Raw genomic sequence first — 20,445 nt, 5'->3', positions numbered from 1 at the left:
GCACTATTACAACTTTGCCTTTATAAATCCATGCTCTCTTGCCTTCATCTCTTGCTGCCCTAACCTTTTAACGTTTCCTCCCTTCTTTCTTCATGTTGTTTTACAGTTAAATCTTTTTCAAGGGAAAACGAAAACCCCTCGAGAGATGTTTCTTGCTTAGAATGATATATTATGTTTCTTGCTTAGAATGATATATTTATCACGCAAGCTATATATGATGACTTTTAGCAGTACCTCCGACATGCAGTGGAGACAAATTGAGAAAATTCAGAAGCGTTTGATTACAAACAAATTTAAGATTAAAAGTGCAGTTCCTTATGATATCTTGTTAAGTGAAACAAGGACTGCTCCTATTGAAGCAATTGCTATGGTGCGAGTCATAAGGTATTTAAAAAAAATTGAGCAAATGGAAGAGGGTAGATGGCCTAAGGTTGTCTTTAATGATAGATTGTGCAAGAGCAAAAAAACTTGGATGCAGCAAAATAACAAATGGTTTAGTAAATGGGGTATTTGCTTGAATGCGTGTCCCATAAACAACAAAGAGATAAAAGCTTTTGTTATGGAAAAGTTCCACAAACGTACTTGGGATAAGGAGCTAGGAAGAAAGAAAAATTACTATATTGAAGTGTTTAATCCCACTCATAATCATCAACCAAAAGCATACATAGAGGCCAATATCTCTTGGAGAGCCAAAATTCTTATTGCTCAGTTAAGGACTAATTCTCATCAACTCCGTTGTGAAACAGGGCGCTGGAAAAGGCCAAAGGAAGTGTGGGAGGAAAGGGTATGCATTTTTTGTTCTTCCGGAAAAGTGGAAACAGAAAAACATTTCATTTTAGAATGTGAGGCCTTCAAAGACAAGAGGGAAAGGTATGCAAATACGCTGGCAGCTAGCTCTTGGGATAATCTATTTAACGAGGGGTTTGTCGAGAAGATGGGAGCATTTATTGTGAAGCTTCACAAAAAAGGGCGAATACATCAAGCAGATAAAGATTGCTCCATAAGCTATCTTTAACCTCGTGGATGTTAAAATAATTTCTTCTTTCTTTCTAATATTATCTTGTTCTCTATTGGCTTAGGGCCAGACCAAAGGGCAATTCCAACAGGGGGTCACGGGAGAGCTAGGCAAGGCCATTTCTATGAGTGGGTAAGTCAAAATCACATCTTGTTTACTACATTTTGTCATTTAGTGTATAATTCACACTCACAGGCCACTAGAAGATACTAGGAGGTCCCATCCAGGCCACAGAACCACTCGATGTCATATGAATACCCATATCGAACACATGCTCCCTATCAACACGCAAAAACTCAAAATGGATGTCCAAATGGGTTGTTTACAGGTTCGATCGGGCCGGCTTTGCCTACATTTTCTGCAACTGGGAAGAGCTTACAGAACGAACGTGACGAGGAAAATTTCGGTAGGGCCTTTATTGGGCAACAGAGGTTTAGTTTTCACAGAGAAATGGCAGGGGGGGACTCTCCCATTTCAACCCAAATCAATGGCAGGGGATAGCTATTTAACCTCAAGTAATGGTGGAGAGAAGAACCCAAATGAACCAGAAGAACTAGGCACTTCCAGGTTTGTTGTCAAAATTCAAAACCACTCCATAGCCTGCTAGAGTAGGATATCTGTTTTATATAACATAAAAGTGTCATGGTATTTCTTGAGACACGAGTTGGGGTGAATATGTGGCATATGTATAGGCATGGACAGAGACACATATATTCAATAAATTTCACGGCGTTGCCTCAGTTGGCCAATGTGCCCTACCAAAAGAAACTCAAGTATACTGTCCAGTTAAATACCAGAACGAAGTAGCTATCTCAATGTAATTGACATGTGGGCTAGGGTGATGCAGTGTACAGAAGCTCTGATCAAGATTTAATTGTTTTTTTACAACACAACTGATATTGCTTCAAATAAACACCAGAATCAGAAAGATAAACATAAGAGTTACAGCGGAGAGGCATAAGGGTTATTTGAAGATCCTCTTCTTATGAAATCTAGGAAGGCTACTATATGGGCCTACGCCCCGAGGGACAGGGAGTCTAGACTCTTTATCCTTTCGGAACATCAATTTTAGGCTTGACATGAAGTGCCAGAGCATTTCTGAACTCTTCCCCAACTGCAGGTGGGTGTTGTTTTTTGAAAAGTTTCTTTGCACCGCCTTTTCCAACGGAAAGCAATCTCAGACAATCGCATCATATGTCATAACGCTTTGCAAGAATCCTCCATACAAACATTCTGTAAGAAAACCCTCTCCAAACTAGGGAGGCTGTGGACAAGTAACCATATTCTACTTGAAACCATGCCTAGCAGTTGGACGCTGCCATAAAACATGCCCCACTGTTTCTTTTTTTGGCATCGAACATAGAACAGGTTCGAAAAATTTGCCTTGTTGAGTCTTGCTTTAACCCCAGAACTCTGGAGCACTAACAAGCCCAAAACTTTGTATCAGGACAAGGAAGTGCAGGGGTAGTGTCTCTTGTTAAATTTTCAATTCATGATAAGCGGGCCTTCACTCGGAAAATCTAAAACCCAAAACTAGGAACTGAAAAACTAATTAACACCTCTCAACATCAGAAATTTGAACACTAATTCTACAAACACAGCACTCTGAAAATACAGAAAGTAATTACAGAATCTGTACCACTCAATCACATCTATCATCCATAAACTGAAAGAAGAAAGTACATTGCCATCGCTTGAAATTCAACTGTTTAATGCATCTAAAGCACACCAAAAAGAATGATTACAGAACAACAATCTTTGCTGCAAATCACTGTCTTCTTTTCTTTGCCCTTATCTAATGTGCGGCATCCTCTCCTTTATATAGAATGAGATTACAAAACAGGCTAAAATTAGCCTCAAGAGTGGTGCACTTCACATGCTCATGCATGTGTCTTACATGCCTGAGGTGCAGCTCCTAAAATTATGTCATGTATGCAATGTAACTCCTAGCTTTATATGTAGGAATCTCTCCCAAAATAGTGTGCCACATGCAAGAGGGATTCTCTCTCTCTTAGATTAGTGTGTAATTCATGCTTCCCAAATTAGTGCGACATGCATGTATGATTATCTTCCAAACTAGTATGCTATGCATGCATGAAATTCCAAAGGTCTACACGTGCCTTACCTATTTGGTACTGCACCCTCTCCTCCATCATGTCTTTGTCAACGATTTGCCTTCCTTACACGATGACCTCCCTCACACAAGTGTGTCCTTCCTCTAGCAAAGGCCAAGCAAAAAGACCCTGAATACTTGAAGGTGAAAGGAAACAGAACATGGTCAAATAAACTAGGTAAACTAACACTCTCTCAAAATATGCAATGCCTCCCTACATCTAGGGTTTGGAACTTCCTAGATCTTCTCCAATGTAGGACATCCTCATCAATGACATGGGAAAGAGTGCAATGAACAAGTAAAACCCGCTAGTGGATCCATGGTACAAGGCCTCAATATGTGGAATCTCAGTGACACTCAACCATCTCCATAAATAAGGGACAACACCCTTTAACCAAATAATGTGCCTCAACGTGTGTGTAGAGTAATTCTCCAAGACAACACATGGAGCAATAAAGCATGAGGACATGAGTAAGGTGGTAGATCCAAGGAGTAAGTCAAATATGCCATGAACCCATATGTCATGTCACCAAGAAACCTATTCAGCAAGGAGAAGGACAACCTCATCGAAATATGCATGAAGTGATGATGATGTGCAAATGCCTTGAAATGTTGGCCCAAGAATTGGAGTGCTTAAGGTAGCACCATGCTCCATGCTACAAGTAGTCCATCCACATGGGAATATCATCCATAAGAGCCAGGGTGTTGGAGAACAAGAGCCCTAACCATGCCCATATCCATCCATCTAAGTAACAAACCACATGTAAAAAGGAGAGTGTATGTTAAGTGCTCTGTGTCATGATGAAATCAACCAAATGGAGATGCCTATACCATGTCTACATAGCCCCAAAGTGCTAGGGCATTCCACTTAGGGATCCATACATCCTCATGTCCAATCATCTAGCAAGGAGTGGAGACTAGAACATCACATGATCAAATGTAATGCTATCTCTATGATGAGCAAGTATACAAAGTAATACATCATCAAAACATCTAGCATATCATCATCCATGCTATAATCCAAGGAACTAAGAGAAATCCCTTACCATCCGAAGTTCTTTGTGATGAAAATTATAAGGGTAGTGAAAAAATTCACTAGTATATACCTCATGCAAAATGAGGGGTAATAACTAGCTCCAACTTGGGGACATGTGCTCTTCTTGGGAGTTCATGAGAACCTCAAAATTTCAACATGTACTTGTTAACTATGATCACTATTGTCCAATGTCAAGAAAAAATATGTGGTGGGATGGATCCATGTCAACATCTCTAAACACCACATCAGAAGTCTACATGGTCCATTACATCAATTTAAAAATTGGTTTGTATGGTACTTTGATGTTAAAGGGAGCTTGTTCTTTCTCCTACCCTTCTCTGGCATTAGAGAATGGACATGCTAGGTGAAATTATAAATCCACTGCAATCATCTTAGCATCTCATCAATGCCATTACCTCATGTTTGGTCACCAATCAAAACATTGGTACATCAAATATCAAATACATACGTGTTGGAATCTCCATGAGACTTTGGTTGGAATAGATAAGATATATGTTGATTTGGGGTAGCATCAGATATGCTCTAGCCACGAAATTTGGTGGAGAGGTTGGGGCACATGAGATCTCTAATACTCAGAAAGGGTTTGGGCGGATTCTAAACAGATTAAGAGATATTAAAATAATTAATATTTTTAATGGAGTCCCTAAGTCTAAACTTAGGGAAAATAAAATTTTAATGTGTATTAATATGAATTTGTGTTAGAATGGTCCAAAAGACATGGATCAAGCCAGATCTAATCTTAACCATTGATTAGGGATTTAATCTCGGCTGTTGAGATGTCAACAGGAAAAGTATAAGAGGAGGTTTGAGGGTCACTTGGAGAGTACACCAGATGATCAATGATTCTATGCTCTAGAGTGGGGTTTGTTAAGAGAGATAGAACCAGTGATCGGGAGAGCAGCGGAGGGGCATTAAGTACAGAGAAATAGAGAACACAGAGGTTGTGCCGGGAGAGTAGCGTAGCAGCCAAGGAGAGTGATGCAGAGCCAGCAAGGGCTCACATAGGGCCACGCAGAGGTAGCTAAGTGTTGCGCAGAGCACCAGAAGGGCCAGCGTAGCTGATGTAGAGGCTTCCAGAGCTGATGCAGGGCCTCCTGGGGCTGACGCAGGCCAAGAAAGGCTGACACAGGGCCAGTGTGAGACAGATAGGCGCTGATGCAGTCCAGATTGGGCAGACGCTGGGGTTGCAGAGCAGTTTTGTGCTGAAGAGCTGCCAGAAGGGTTTTCCGGGGTTTCAGCCAGGAGATTTCTCTCAAACTGTGAGGTATAGCTGCTAAGGAAATTCTCTATTGGGTAGGCTAGTTTCGGCACCCAGATTGTACTTTGATATTGCTTAATAAGAAAACCCTCAAATAGCTGCACCGGTTTTCCCGCATTGGGTTTTTCCGGGGACATTGGTCCAAAAATAATGGTGTCATGTGGTGTGTTTGTTCTTGTTTCTTTTAGTTGCTGATCTGTAATATGTTGAGCATGCACTGGTGTTTATTTTCAGTATTTACTTTGTAAATAACTTGTTAAGGAAAAATAACAAGTAGGTAGGAATAAATAAGATAAAGTGCATGGAGGGTTTCTAAGCTAAGTAAACTTAGAAACTTCAACATGGTATCAGAGGGCGATTGCAGATCACAGGAGGACTAAAAGACATCAGCCGAGCAGAGAAATAACAGTAGAAAACAGCTGTCCCGAGGTGACAGAAGCTGTTTCTAGCAGCGCAAAAGCCAAGGAAGTGTGACACAGAGCCAGCAAGAGCCGCGCAGAAGAAGTCGGGAACTGTGCAGAGCCTCCGAGAGGCCAGCGTTGCTGACACAGAGGGCCAGAGGGCTGACACAGGGCATCCCAGGGCTGACGCATACCCATCCGAGGTGACGCAGAGGTAGCGTGAGGTAGAGAGGGGTTGACACAGTTTACAGAGAGGCAACTGTTGGGGTCTAGAAGGCTGCAGGAATATTGCAGAGTGGAGCTGGTGAGGTATTCTAGTCAGAACAATACTTGACAGAGCAGGGCCAGAGGAGTTGTTGTCGAGGGTTTCTAGCCGAGGAACGCGGATCAACAGTGCAGTTGCACAAGACGATCAGAGTAGGGGGCATCTCGACAAGCGGCAGAAGGATTTCCAGGAGGGAAATCAGGACTCTGAGGGAGTCCAGAAGAGAACTTCCAGACGGGAAGTAGAGACTTAGAGGAGTCGAACAGAGAACTTCCAGGAGCGAAGTAGAGGAGCATCATGGCACTACAAGGGGCAAGAGACCAGGATAGACTGGACAGAGCATCGAACTTCGCAGTTTGGAAAGCCAGAAGGCAGAATCTTATCAGTGCTTGACAAGAATTGTGTCAAGAACTTCGCCTTAAAGGTAGTAGCTGTCCCAGTCGACCCCAATGAAAATGACAGGTACGAAGAGGCGATGGCGAGGACCAAGTGCATTATCCTTGACGGGGTCAAGGATCATGTGGTACCACATATAGTCGAGAAGGAAACGACAATTGAGATGTGGGAGGCTTTTAAGAACCTGTACCAACATACTTCTGTGCATAGAAGAATGTTGCTTGAGAACCAAATGAGGTCGTATCAGATGAAGAAGGCTCAATCGATTGACACCTTCCTCGGAGGACTGAATGAGATCCGAGACCAGTTGACTACTATAGGAGCGACACAGGATCAGGAGCTTATGGTGAGGATAGCCCTGAATGCTGTCTCAGAAGATTGGGAAGTGTTTGTCCAGAGTATCCTGGGCAGAGGGACTCTCCCACCTTGGGACGAGATGTGGGCAACTCTTCTCTAGGAAGAGATCAGACAACAGTCGAAGACAGGTAGCAGCAGCAAGGGGATCAAAGTCAAGCAGGAGGAGGAGGATGTGGCCCTAACATCTGAGGGAAAGCAGGAGAAGCAAAAGAAGAAAGATCTCTCGAAGATTAAGTGCTTCCATTGTGGGGAGATGGGTCATTATGCGACCCAGTGTCCAAGGAAGAAGAGTAAGGGAGAGTCTTTGGAGAGTCTTTCGAGACTAAGACAGTGCCAGCATGGGCAGAGAATGAAGTTTTGACAGACGATGATTGTGCCATGAGTGATGCACCACTTGAGCGGAAGTGGGGAGACATCGAGCTGTAGTCAGATGGACTATAGGCGATGAGGGGCAGGATCCTTGAGGTACCCAGCCTCTTGGATTAGACCTTGCTACGGGAGCCTCGTTGAGGAGTAGCAGGACTGGCTGAGTGGGTAGAGATGGATGCGGATGGAGCGACAGAGAGAGCTACAGTGCAGGAGTCCCAAGACAGCGCAGAGCTAGCAGGCTGCAGCAGTGCGAGAGGCACAGGAGTGTTGCACCAGTGCAGGATAGCACAACGAGGTGTGCAACGGTGCGAGATGCAGGAAGTTGTTGCAGCAGCGCAGAGGTCAGAGAGAGGGAGAACTTGTCAGCGGCAGAGGGAGCTTCAGCATCAGTGGGTGTTTCTAGCCCAACAAGGAGGCTAGTTGGAGGATCAATTACTTACTTCTCAGTAACTGAGTTGCAGTGCAGTAGTGGGCAGCACGATGCAACATGATGAGAGGAGGTGCAGTGCTGGGAGGAAGGACCCGCAGCAGCATGGATGCAGAGGGAGATGTCGTACAGATGCAACAGTGGTAGTGGAAGAACCATGGGCAACAGTACAGGATGCAGTAGTGCAGAGAATGTTGGGCAAGAAGGCCTAACATCAACACAGGTAATGATGCCGAATGATCAGAGTAATACTCAGTGAGGAGTATTGCTAGAGCATAGTCCTCGCTAAGAGGGAGTGTTGATTTGGGGTAGCATCAGATGTGCTCTAGCCATGAAATTTGGTGGAGAGGTTGAGGCACATGAGATCTCCATAACCCAGAAAGGGTTTGGGCAGATTCTAAACAGATCAGGAGATATTAAAATAATTAATATTTTTAATGGAGTCCCTAAGTCTAAACTTAGGGAAAATAAAATATTAATGTGTATTAATATGAATCTGTGTTAGAATGGTCCAAAAGACATGGATCAAGCCAGATATAATCTTAGCTGTTGATTAGGGACTTAATCTCGACCGTTGAGATGTCAACAGGAAAAGTATAAGAGGAGGCTTGAGGGTCACTTGGAGAGTACACCAGATGATCAGTCATTCTATTCTCTAGAGCAGGGTTTGCTAAGAGAGATAGAATCAATGATCGGGAGAGAAGCTAAGGGGCATTGAGTATAGAGAAATAGAGAAGGCAGAGATTGTGCCAGGAGAGCAGCGCAACAGCCAAGGAGAGTGACACAGAGCTAGCAAGGGCTCACGCAAGGCCACACAGAGGCAGCCAAGTGCTGCGCAGAGCACCAGAGGGGCCAGCGTAGCTGACGTAGAGGCTTCCAGAGCTGACGCAGGGCCTCCTGGGGCTGACGCAGGCCAAGAAAGGTTGACACAGGGCCATCGTGAGATAGAGAGGGGTTGATGCAGTCCAGATTGGGCAGACGCTGGGGTTGCAGAGCAATTTTGTGTTGAAGAGCTGCCGGAAGGGTTTTCCGAGGTTTCAGCCATGAGATTTCTCTCAAACTGTGAGGTATAACTGCTAAGGAAATTCTTTGTTGGGTAGGTCAGTTTCGGCACCCAGATTGTACTCTGATATTGCTTAATAAGAAAATCCTCAGATAGCTGCACTGATTTTCCCGCATTGGGTTTTTCCGGGGACATTGGTCCAAAAATAATGGTGTCATGTGGTGTGTTTGTTCTTGTTTCTTTTAGTTGCTGATCTGTAATATGTTGAGCATGCACTGGTGTTTATTTTTAGTATTTACTTTGTAAATAACTTGTTAAAGAAAAATAACAAGTAGATAGGAATAAATCAGATAAAGTGCATGGAGGGTTTCTAAGCTAAGTAAACTTAGAAACTTCAACAATAGATAATATAAATGTGCTAATGTCCAATGGATGAGCACAAAAGTAAGTCAATGGTACTATTTTAGGTACATAATTGTCAGTACAACGCAGGAGCACTAAAGTGGCTCTTATATAAGACAAAACTCAGGAAGTGAAAGAGCATTCTATTCTAAAACCCTAGATGGCCAACTCCAAAGAATGAAGATGAATATGTACAAGATGAGTGGCCCATGGGCCCATGGTATTAACCATAAGAGGCAATCTTGGACCACTAGAGCTCTCTCTCCTAAAATCCGAAGCCGAATGGAGAAAACCGAACATAGATGTCTGTCTAGAAAAATAACGGGGTGAGGAGCTCAAGTGAATCAAGTGAATACTGTGCTGCTGTCTGCAAGGAAGAGCCCATTGTTGAGGCGTGGAAGATCTCAATTGGCTACTGTATTGCCTGTTGGAATGAGGTCTAGTCTAGGGGTGCCTTTGGTTTCTTATTGAGACGGGAATAGAGCTTCCTCATTGATTTGGAATCATCTATCTCCATCCATTGCTTGGTGCCCTGATTCGAGAGCACCATAAAATAGGAAGTAATCTGTCGAGTGAAAGTTGACCTCTGGAGTTTTGAAGAATCTAGGGCAAGTGGGATTAATGTGATTCTTCTAGACTTGATAACAATTTGTGAAGTGCTTTTGCAATTTATCTTAGCTTGATCTTCTTCTTATTATTAGTGTGTGTTTGCTTCATCAAACTACTACCAAAACAAAGAGACAAGAACACAAGATGTTTGGCTTTCTGCCAGGGCCAAAACCTCTCCCTCTTGGAGAGGAAAACCCGCACAAAATTCTTCTTATAGAGATTCTAATTGACGACTACCAAGACCATGACCCTTGACCTATCAAGCCACTCCAAGACCAAGACACCAATCCTCTTCTTACTGTTGAGATCATCATCATCATTACTGCTTTACCAAGATCATTATTGTTGCACCTTGACTGCTCATTGAGATCACCATTGTGCCTTTACTGAGATCATCTCTGCACCTTCATCACGATCACCATCATAACAACGAGGTCCATATGTATGTATTCATGAGAGCTGCACCGAGAACTTTTACATGATCAAGACTTTGTAACTATGTCTTTAACATATCCATGACAGAGACTGAGATCATGACTGCGTCCAGATTATATGTCAAGTTAATGCATGTCACTGTGGGATTATACCAAAACATGTCACTGCGAGATTGAGAGTGCTACTGTAGGATCATCGAAGTCCTCTTCATCACAATTAAGTTGAGATTGTAATAGTACCGAGATAGTATTCTGAGAGTGTAAATATGCCGAGACAGTGGTACTTATCCGAAAAATACACAAGCTACATTATGGACAAACTTCGACATTACCTTCCTGTGGCATACAAAACCCTTCCTGTAACTGCCATCCGAAACTTCAGAGGGATGTGAGTTCTGCTCCTGTTCTTTTGCGAAGACCCTAGCCGCATATATATAGTGGTCAGCCTATGCATTTGAGCCGACATGATAGTGTGAACCGTTGTGTCCTTTTATTGAGCTGACATGACTATTCTTGTTAATTCATTTTGCTTGCTGCCTTCTTCAAGGGGATGGTGCTTGTCTTGGAGGGCTTTGATCTAGACACTAGGTTGACTCATTTACATTACATATAAGCTCAAGAAGAACATGACATTGACTCTTTGACTAGACCTAAGAAATGAGCAAGAAACTCATTCTTATAATTCACAAAAAATAATATTTATTTTTCTTGACAAGTACAAAGATCAAAATTACATTTGTAAATTTCGAACCTAGTTACACTTTCTTCAACACTCCCTCTTAACTAGGGAGGTATTTACAATAGTACTTGGTTGTTCTCAATATGAAGAATTTCTCATAAGAAGAATCGGATTGGTAATTCCATGTGTATAGCATCATATCAATAAACATTGTCATAGTGCAAGGCCTTGACTAACAACTCCATCTCTCCACGAGACCATGAGCTACAATGCTGGTGAGACCAATGATTTATAGACACTTTCATCATTGTCTCTCAAGGTACATACCCACCCGGGTGTTCATTGAGTATGACCTTCTAGGAATATTCTTATCTTGGGTTCTCAACCCTCAAAGAATATTGATCCTCTTGCTTACTCTTATCTTGGATGCCCTACACATCCTCAAAGAGTATCGGATGCCAAATGATTACCCAATCCTCCCATTCTTTCTTCCCAAGTGAAGACAAGAATGTTGTGTCTATCATGTGTCTACATTTCCATTCATGGCCTTCATCTAGACTTACGACTGCTAGTCCTGGTCTAGTGCATGACACATGACATGGAAAAACACAATTGTCCCTCCTTTGTAATCAGGGGTGATCTAATTCAAACTCCCTCTTGATTAGGGATCTGTCAGAGCTCCGTCTTAGCTAGGGACTCTTTTATACATCAACAACTTCTTCTTCGTGGGTTCTTCAACTGCTTGATCTTCTTCTCTCCTTGATGTCATGAAATTTAGTTGAGCTTCTTCCTTGTAGGGCAACAACCATCGATCACTTTCCTTCTTATTTCGTCAAGTCATTCCTTTCTTCATGGAAAGTGGCCTTCTTGGCATACATTTGGAACTTTCTTCATATGGCTACTTCTTTTCTCTCCATGCTTCTTTCAGGAGTTTCCATCCATCGCATGAATGCTGGTTGTACTTGTACTTACAAGTCTTGTTCTAGCAACCCTACATGAACTCATCCAAATATTATTCAAGAAATCAAAACATCATATTAAATTAAATCATACCTTACGAGATGGCTCTCCATCATGACATCTTCTTGTAGGTATCAACATCCTGCACACTTATTGACATATCTCCCAAAGATATCCATTGTCAAGGGTCTTTATCTATTTCAGACTTTCATCAGAGTCTTTATATCTTTCTGGGAGATTTCCTAGTCAAATCTTCTTGGTCTTTTGGATGTTGATTTCCTTCATCATGGTTGCATATCTCACGATCTCTTCCTCCCTCACACATTCCATTTCCCGGAGCTTTTAATCAGAGTTTCTTAGTCAACTACCTCATACTTCATATGAGGACATATTATGTTGATTTCATCTAGTGTGACTTATGCCTTCTTGCATCCTTTCGGAGGAGGAGATCATTTTTCTCTTGATCATGCTTCTTAAGATAGAAGCAATGATCCATGTTACCTGCAACCATATGACATGACATTATAATATTAAACACAATCATACATACCTTATTTTATCTTCAGGTCATCGAGTTTTCTTCTAACAACTTCCTTGATTGAAGAGATCTTCAATCCCTTGATCTGCTTCATGTCATCACATCATTATCTCATGGATTCCATAAGTTGGAATTCTTGTTGAAACACTTGCTTCCTCTCTAGATTAGTGAACCCTTCAATGAGGATTTCATCAGAGAATTTTGAGGATCTTGTATATCCCCAACTGGCAGATGTTTCCTTTTTGACTTGATGTATGATGAGCCTTGTCCTAGATGACTCCTTCCTTTTCTTCAATGTCCACTGAGGTTCCCAAGAGCTATATTCTTCATGTTTGTCTGCCATGGGTTTTGTCCTTCATGATCCCATGGTGATGTCACAAGCTCTTGTTTCTAATGCTTCCATGATGCCATGATGCATCTTATTATCTTGGTCATATCTATAACACAAGATTTAGGAGCTTATGATAGGATCCTTTTGTGAGGGATGCTATCTTACTCATAGGAGATATTTGATACTCCCTCTTTCCTTGGCCCTTTTCTTTAGCTTCCTCCATCTTTCAGTGATATGAGCTTCCAAAATCTCTTTATAGCATTGAATCTTAACTATACTTATTTTTGTCTTTGCTTGGGGACCAACCTTGCCTTTCCTTCCTGCACATGGTTGAATTCTTTTATCCTTTAATACTATAGACTGCAACTTGTCTTTCTCTATCTAGCACAGAGACCACAAATTTCCGGGTGAGGTAACCTTCTTTGTTCATTGATATTTGTTACCTTGCTCATCAATGATGACTACCTTCTTATCATAGATCTTCATGAAGTTATTCCTTCATTCTTTGATACCTTTACTATTGTGTAGGTCTAAGTGACCTTCTTTACTTTAATTTCCGAGAGTATATCTAGCATTTCATATATCTCTCTTTATGTCTCCTCTTCTGCTATTTAGGTATGAGAGGACTTTTGAGTGATATCATATGAATCCTATGAATCTCTTGATGGATTCAAACAATGCTTGACCTTCATAGACCTTTTCATAGATATCAATGATTTCTCTTTTCTATGAGGATTATGACAATCCTCCTTATTTTATGCAAGGACTTTCGATTATCTAACCGATTTATAAATCCCCTTGCAATCATGAAATCATTTAACCAAATCTGATTATAAAATTGAAATATACTTACTTGGTGTGTGAAGAGGAGATCTTCACCTTGATTCTTGTTAAATTGGCAACTAGGGCCAAACTCTATGTGGGTCAGCTTATTTATGGCAGCTGATATTTTTATTGGATCCCTCTCGTTGAGAGGTGCAAGATTGATCCAAAGATCATCCGATTCCGATATGTATTTATGGAGATATGAATTTATTTAGATTATAGTTTTATTATCTAGCCGACCAACTCTTACGTAGGCTCAAGAAGCCCAAACGTCATGTCTATTCAACCTTACGCTTTTAATATAAATAAGAGAGGATTTGGAGTCATTAGACACACATTCTTCATGTGATCTCCTCTCCACGTCCTAGGTTTTTGGTGAAGGAGATACACTAATGAAGAATGCCCTAGCTATAGTCGCAGTCAACGTAATACCCTGATTCATGGAGATATATATATATGCTGAAATTGCACAGCATGGAAATCTATATATACACACAACATCCAAGGGATTCATATGCAGTTATGGAAAATGCAGTTACACTGTTTATGAAGAGACATCTACACACTGTCACAGTGATGCTGATCATGACATTTATACGCAGGTCATAAACAATGAAATCAAATACGTTGGGTCATGAATCTGCAAGCAAATGAAGATACCCTATCCGCAGTTTAAGAGATACGTGGATACATATATATACGCATAGCATTACCAGATAATATACGCATAGATGGAGATATGTATACACGCAGACTTGGAGACATGTATACGATGTATACGCAGGCCCTAATACAGCTGTCATGTATCACTGTAATGCGCAGGCCCTAATACGCATAGCAGCTGTCATACGCAGGAAATATATCTATATATATATATATATATATATATATATATATATCCGCTTCACGCTGGACCATATGGAATGCTGGAACAGCGAATAGTCAGGATTATGGTGAACACTATATAAATATCTGCTTCACGCTAGACTGTCACATATAAGGATTGCAGATATATAACGCAGTCAAAGGGAGCACCGCAGTCAATGGAGCAGTTATCCCATACGCAGTCCATGGAAGACTTGGATACGCTAAAGCACCCACACGCAGGTCAATAATGCCACACAGTTCATATGTATGTCAACACAGATATAGATACATATACGTCGACAGTATATAATATTTAGCAAAATAATTAATTTATCTTAGCCCTGGGACTTTTTAAAATTTGAATTTTAAGGACCCACGAATTTTGCCATTGGAAAATTTAAATTTACCGAGTACTTATAATTAATTAAATTTTTGGCTAGAAAATTTAATTAATTAACCTATGAGGGGATAAATTATTTTTCCAACCCTCAAGACACTTTACATCATCATTTTCATATCTTTTACATTACAAGGGGGAAAACCCATCTGAAATAGACTCTCACAGACTACCCATTTCTGTGATACAAATGTAATCCAGTAGACTAAGCAATTTGTAATAAAATAACCTAACCAAATAGTTAGGATTATTCCCAAATCACTTTTACATAGATTCGATCTATAACACTAGGACTCACCTAAGATCCTAGTGACAAAATTTATTTCGGCTTTGGGGTGAGGCTAAAGGAAAACTTTGCCGACCATCCGAGAATGGATCAGTGAGACAAAAAAACCTCCTGGAATGTAGATCATCACTAGAAAAATAGGTTTACCTAGGCAATTACATACATGACACAAATTTGCTGAGATTATATACATCATATACATGCAGAATGTGTTTACATTATGACAATCAGGCTGATGATGATAGTTGAACGACACGGTCACATTGATCAAGCACTATCCCTTTTGTGAAAAAAGGGGGTGTACTGCTATGGGTCATTGACACGTAGTGGTCAACAGGGAGCATAGGTTAGGAGCCTAAGCTTGTTTTTAATGATTTAGCTTTTATTAACCCCTTAGTGACGATTCAATTTATTGCTCATCAAGGTTGGGACATGCAAGAGTTCCTTTATTATGAGATGGAACATCAAGTGCTCAAGGAATTTGGTGATGGCTAATGAGGGGGTTAGGGCTCATGCTATGCTTTTTCCAACTGTTAATTAATTTCTTGGCCACCTTTTGCATTTTAACTGCTTTTTCTTTCTTTCATTTTGGCCATTTAATGATTTTATCTTTCTTTTAGCTGCATCAACCTTTAGGGCAAAGTTTTTAGCCCAGACTCAAGGATGAGGATAAGAGGATGCCAATCCCTATGAACCAATGGCCACAATCCTGAAGAATGGAGATGAGATTTGGGAATGGTGGAAAGTGGTAAGTATGGAAAAATTATGGACACACTCCTTCAATCCAAGTTTCCCAAGTAGCACCCCTCCTATAACCCTAAGGCCTTCGAGGAGCACCCACGGGACTAGAGTCAAGAATCCCTAATAAAGTGAGAGAACAGGTTTATAGTCAAGATCGGTCAATCATCCAAATCACTCTTTAATCCATGTTAAAATGCCCAACACGTTAAGTAAAAACATATGATTGCAAGATGGTTAAAATACGTGCTGAATGATGACCCACCTTCCTTCTAGAGGAATGTTGGATGGTGAGTGTGTTTGACTGGTGCAAATAGTGGAGAAGTATGGCATATCATCATGCACCGAGCAATGTAGGGCTGCTGGTCCAACAAAGGAGAAATTTTTCTCTTGTGAGGTTACCCACCTTTTGGTGGGTAACAAGGGTCATTTGGACAGAAAAACTCCATCTTCTCAAGGTCTTTAAAGACATGGTTATAAGGAACATTAGAGGGTTAAGGCCTTTTAGAAGGCTATTGAAGGACGTAGGAACACCTATCATATTAAATACGAGCTTTCCAAAGTTTTCTTGCTCTATGTTCAAGGGATTGTTGAAAAAATTGCAAGGGTTTTAAAGAAGAATAACATTAGGGCAGCCTTCAGATTTCTAACCACAACTAAAAACTCCTTGATAAAGAACTCATTGATCCCGCGGATCACAAGGTGTCTAGATGATTCGTTGCTCATGTGGAAGATCTTATGTGGGTGAAATTAGCTGTTCCATTATAATTAGAATTCAAGAAACTGCAACTAATATTAAGCACTATTGTATTCATCCATCTGCATTACCCGAGCACTTAGACAAGATGAAGCATCATATTTGCATTGAGAAAGTCAAAATATTGGCCAAGATTGACCACTATCATAATAACAAATTGAACGAAACAATTGAGATCGAGAAGAGGCCAAACAACATTAATAGAGACGATGGTTAGAAGATTATACATAATTAGATTCCAACATGTAACCAAGTAAGATTATAAACAAGTCATTATAATTTTGTACCTTGTTTTTTTAAAAGATATTTCTTCTTTAATACAATACAATACAATAGGAATGAATTTCAATAATTATAACATAATATAACATTCTTAATTTAATTTAATACATCCTAGAATTATAATGTGTATAATATGTTAACTTTCTTAATTAGGTATTCATATGACATAATATTTATAACATTCTTAATTAAGAATTTATAATATAGTTAATTATGAACTCAGTCCATATAACTGTCTATGACATTCTTAATTAGGTATCAGTAATGAAATTTAAGAAAATTTGTACGGAAATTTACTAATATAAAATAATAATAACTACTTCATAACATTATTTGCGTTTTACAATATGAGATTATACCAGAAATATAATATGTATCTCTAAGTTTAAAACATATAATTCACCCCTCCCCTTTTTCGTTTTTCCTGGGATTTTCTAACTTTGTAAGTGTGTATATATATATATATATATATATAAAATAATTTTTTTCCTTAGTTTTTAATTCAACTTTAAAATAAATTTAAATAGAATACAATTATTCATATCAATTTAATTTTTGATCATGAATATAACAATAATGAATATGTCAATTGGGCTTATCTCGGATGGTTATCCTCTCCATTATTTCTTCTAGGAATGATCGTTATCTTCTCCCCCAATTCAATTCCTACAAATAACATGATGAACTTTGTTGTAATGACTTTGAGCTTTATTGTTGAGTCTGAGTAATCTCTCAAAACATATATATTCCTCATATAAAATATAAAAATATTTTTCATTAAAAAAACAAATATAATAAATATATATTTCTATCTAATAAATACTTTTTAACAGAGTTTTCTATATGTGTGAGACTTTTTAGAGTTTTTGACAGATTTCTGACCGGAATCTGGTGGAAAAATTTGTGGTGAAATATTGATTTGTGCTGTTTAAACTGGTTTTTTGACTGCATATATAGATTCAACACCCTCAAGACCCCTGGGGCACTTCAATTGTGAAAAATTCACCTGTCAAACTTGTGATTTCAATGAATCCTCCAGGATTCTAGACAAATTAGATTAGAAAATAAACCTGAAAACTTTTCAAAAAGTCTCACTTATACACTACACCCTTAAAAAAAAAACGATAAAACTATATATTAACTAAACATTTTGATGGTATCATTCCTTTTTATAAAATTAATCTGAGAACTCATTATTTGTACATATATTGGTTGTCACTTGCCAGCAATTGATACATGCTACCTGCTGAACATGTCACTTCCATGGAGTTTGTTCGACCACAGTGATTGCAGGGTACTTATCCAACAAAAAATCATACTTTACTCTCTTTTTCTTTCTTCGGCCTTGGATGATGGGGAGATTGTCCAAAGCTGAAGGCTAGTAGAACATTTTGGTCTCCATTCCCTCGTCTGTTGCACAGTCTGAATTTTGAAGTAACTTCGGTCTTGGACCTGTTTTGCTGTCCTTTCTTCTCTCTTTTAAATTTTGCTTCCTTTTCTTTTCTCCTAGTATTGTTTTTGTCCCATTCTCTCATCTGCTGTACAGTCTGAATTTTGAAGTAACTTTGTTCTTGGACCTGTTTTTCTCTTTTAAATTTTGTCTATAAGATAATTTTTTTTAATCTTATTTCTTTTCTCCTTAGACCTTTTGTTTTAATCTTATTATTGTAAATTTTGCTTCCTTTTCTTTCTCCTAGTATTGTTTTTGTCCCCTTCTCTCATCTGGATCCCTTTTTTAAATCTTATTATTGTAAATTTTGCTTCCTTTTCTTTTCTCCTAGTATTGTTTTTGTCCCCTTCTCTCATCTGGATCCCTTTTTTTAATCTTATTATTGTAAATTTTGCTTCCTTTTCTTTTCTCCTAGTATTGTTTTTGTTCCCTTCTCTCATCTGTTGTAGGGTCTGAATTTTGAAGTAACTTTGTTTTTGTCCCCTTCTCTCATTTGTTGTACAGTCTGAATTTTGAAGTAACTTTGGTCTTGGACCTGTTTGCTCCTCTCTTTTAAATTTCGGCTCTTTTTCTTTTCTCCTTGTATTTAGTTGGACCCTTTTTTTAATCTTATTGTCCCCTTCTCTCATCTGGACCCTTTTTTTAATCTTATTGTCCCCTTCTCTCATCTGGACCCTTTTTTTTAATCTTATTATTGTAAATTTTGCTTCCTTTGTCCCCTTCTCTTCTCTTTTAAATTTTGTCTCTTTTTCTTGGACCCTTTTTTTTAATCCAGTCTGGACCCTTTTTTTTAATCCAGTCTGAATTTTGGACCTTTTTTAATCCAGTCTGAATTTTGAAGTAACTTTGGTCTTGGACCTGTTTTTCTCTTAATTTTGGCTCTTTTTCTTGGACCTTTTTTTTAATCCAGTCTGAATTTTGAAGTAACTTTGGTATTGGACCTGTTTTTCTCTCTCTTTTTGGCTCTTAACTTTGGACCCTTTTTTTAATCCAGTCTGAATTTTGAAGTAACTTTGGTATTGGACCTGTTTTTCTCTTTCTCTTTTTGGCTCTTAACTTTGGACCCTTTTTTAATCCAGTCTGAATTTTGAAGTAACTTTAGTCTTGGACCTGTTTTTCTCCTCTTTTAAATTTTGGCTCTTTTTCTTTTCTCCTTGTATTTAGTTGGACCCTTTTTTTTTTTAATCTTATTATTGTACAATGTAAATAGGGCCGTTTTGGTCATTTGTAGACATCATTGTTAATGAAATCATATATATATATATATATTTTGTCTTGATCTATTATATTGATAAAGGTTTTCATGATTTCTTAATGTGGGACTGCTTCGAGGTAGTGCTCTCGTGGTAAGAATTCAGTCATTACTGTGCTGCCCTTAGCATAATCTCTTTTATAATAAGCAACGCAATAGCTGTTCCAATGATCTAATTTGGCTACTACGGATATTACAAGGTACAATTATGGAATCATTTGTAAGCCCTGCAGCTTATGTTGATTGCTTTTGTATTTATCTTTACAATCTCATTTGGCAAGTTTGTGCTCAAATTATTTCTAAGCATAGTTATTGATTTATTTGCAGTTTCTGTATCATAGAAGGACCTGAAACGATACAGGACTTTGCAAAAATGCAGTTGCAAGAGATTCAGGACAATGTTAGGAGTCGTCGCAACAAAATATTTCTTCTTATGGAAGAGGTAATGTATTCTAACAGCTTTATGTGCCCATTACAATAGCCTGCACAACTGTATGGACTCCCACTTGTTTGAGTTGTCTCGTATCATGATTAGTTTTTTGTGCCAAAGAAGCCAGTTAAACATTTTCACTAATTTTTAACTGGAGCCCTGTCAAAGATTTTGTGGAAGTTGTTTCCCGTCTTCTGTCAAAACTGGAAAGGTATTTGTAAATTATGATTTGTATCTTGAATTTCTATTGAATGCCTGTCTGTATGTGTGCATGTGCATTGCAAGTGATACAATCATACAAGATATTTTCTTTCCAGTTATATTTAGTTTTCACAAGTTTCTGTCCATTTAGAACTGTATCAGATATGATCAGCCTGTTTGAAGTGAACCCGATGGTTCACTTCATGAAATCATCATCAATGCATAAAGAAAAACACAGACATACATATATTTTTCTATCATCAATGCATAAAGAAAAAAACCCATAATCGTTGATTGATAAAATGAATACAATGATGTGTAAATAAATACAGATTAAGGGTGATAA

The 20,445-nt window shown here is 39.1% G+C and overlaps 1 protein-coding gene across 2 annotated transcripts in view; it reads left to right on the top strand.

Moving 5' to 3' along the window:
• The first annotated feature begins 1,229 nt into the window (after window positions 1-1,229).
• Window positions 1,230-20,445, top strand: part of LOC149213637 (protein ORANGE, chloroplastic-like) — a 324,381-nt gene continuing 305,165 nt past the window's right edge. Inside the window, exons 1-2 of one of the 2 annotated variants that reach the window (XM_089392068.1) lie at window positions 1,230-1,582; window positions 19,796-19,910. In XM_089392068.1, coding sequence (XP_089248194.1) covers window positions 1,266-1,582; window positions 19,796-19,910 — 432 coding nt within the window. In that variant the 5' untranslated portion in view covers window positions 1,230-1,265. The remainder of the gene's footprint in view (window positions 1,583-19,795; window positions 19,911-20,445) is intronic. The other variant, XM_089392067.1, reaches the window with a different exon arrangement.

This window comes from Pinus tabuliformis, chromosome 1_1 (genome assembly GCF_031772625.1).
Source record: "Pinus tabuliformis cultivar Carrire ecotype Pingquan chromosome 1_1, CPIR1, whole genome shotgun sequence".
Taxonomy (NCBI): domain Eukaryota; kingdom Viridiplantae; phylum Streptophyta; class Pinopsida; order Pinales; family Pinaceae; genus Pinus; species Pinus tabuliformis.
The sequence above is the reverse complement of the archived record's forward strand: the minus strand, read 5'-3'. Positions and strand labels throughout refer to the sequence as shown.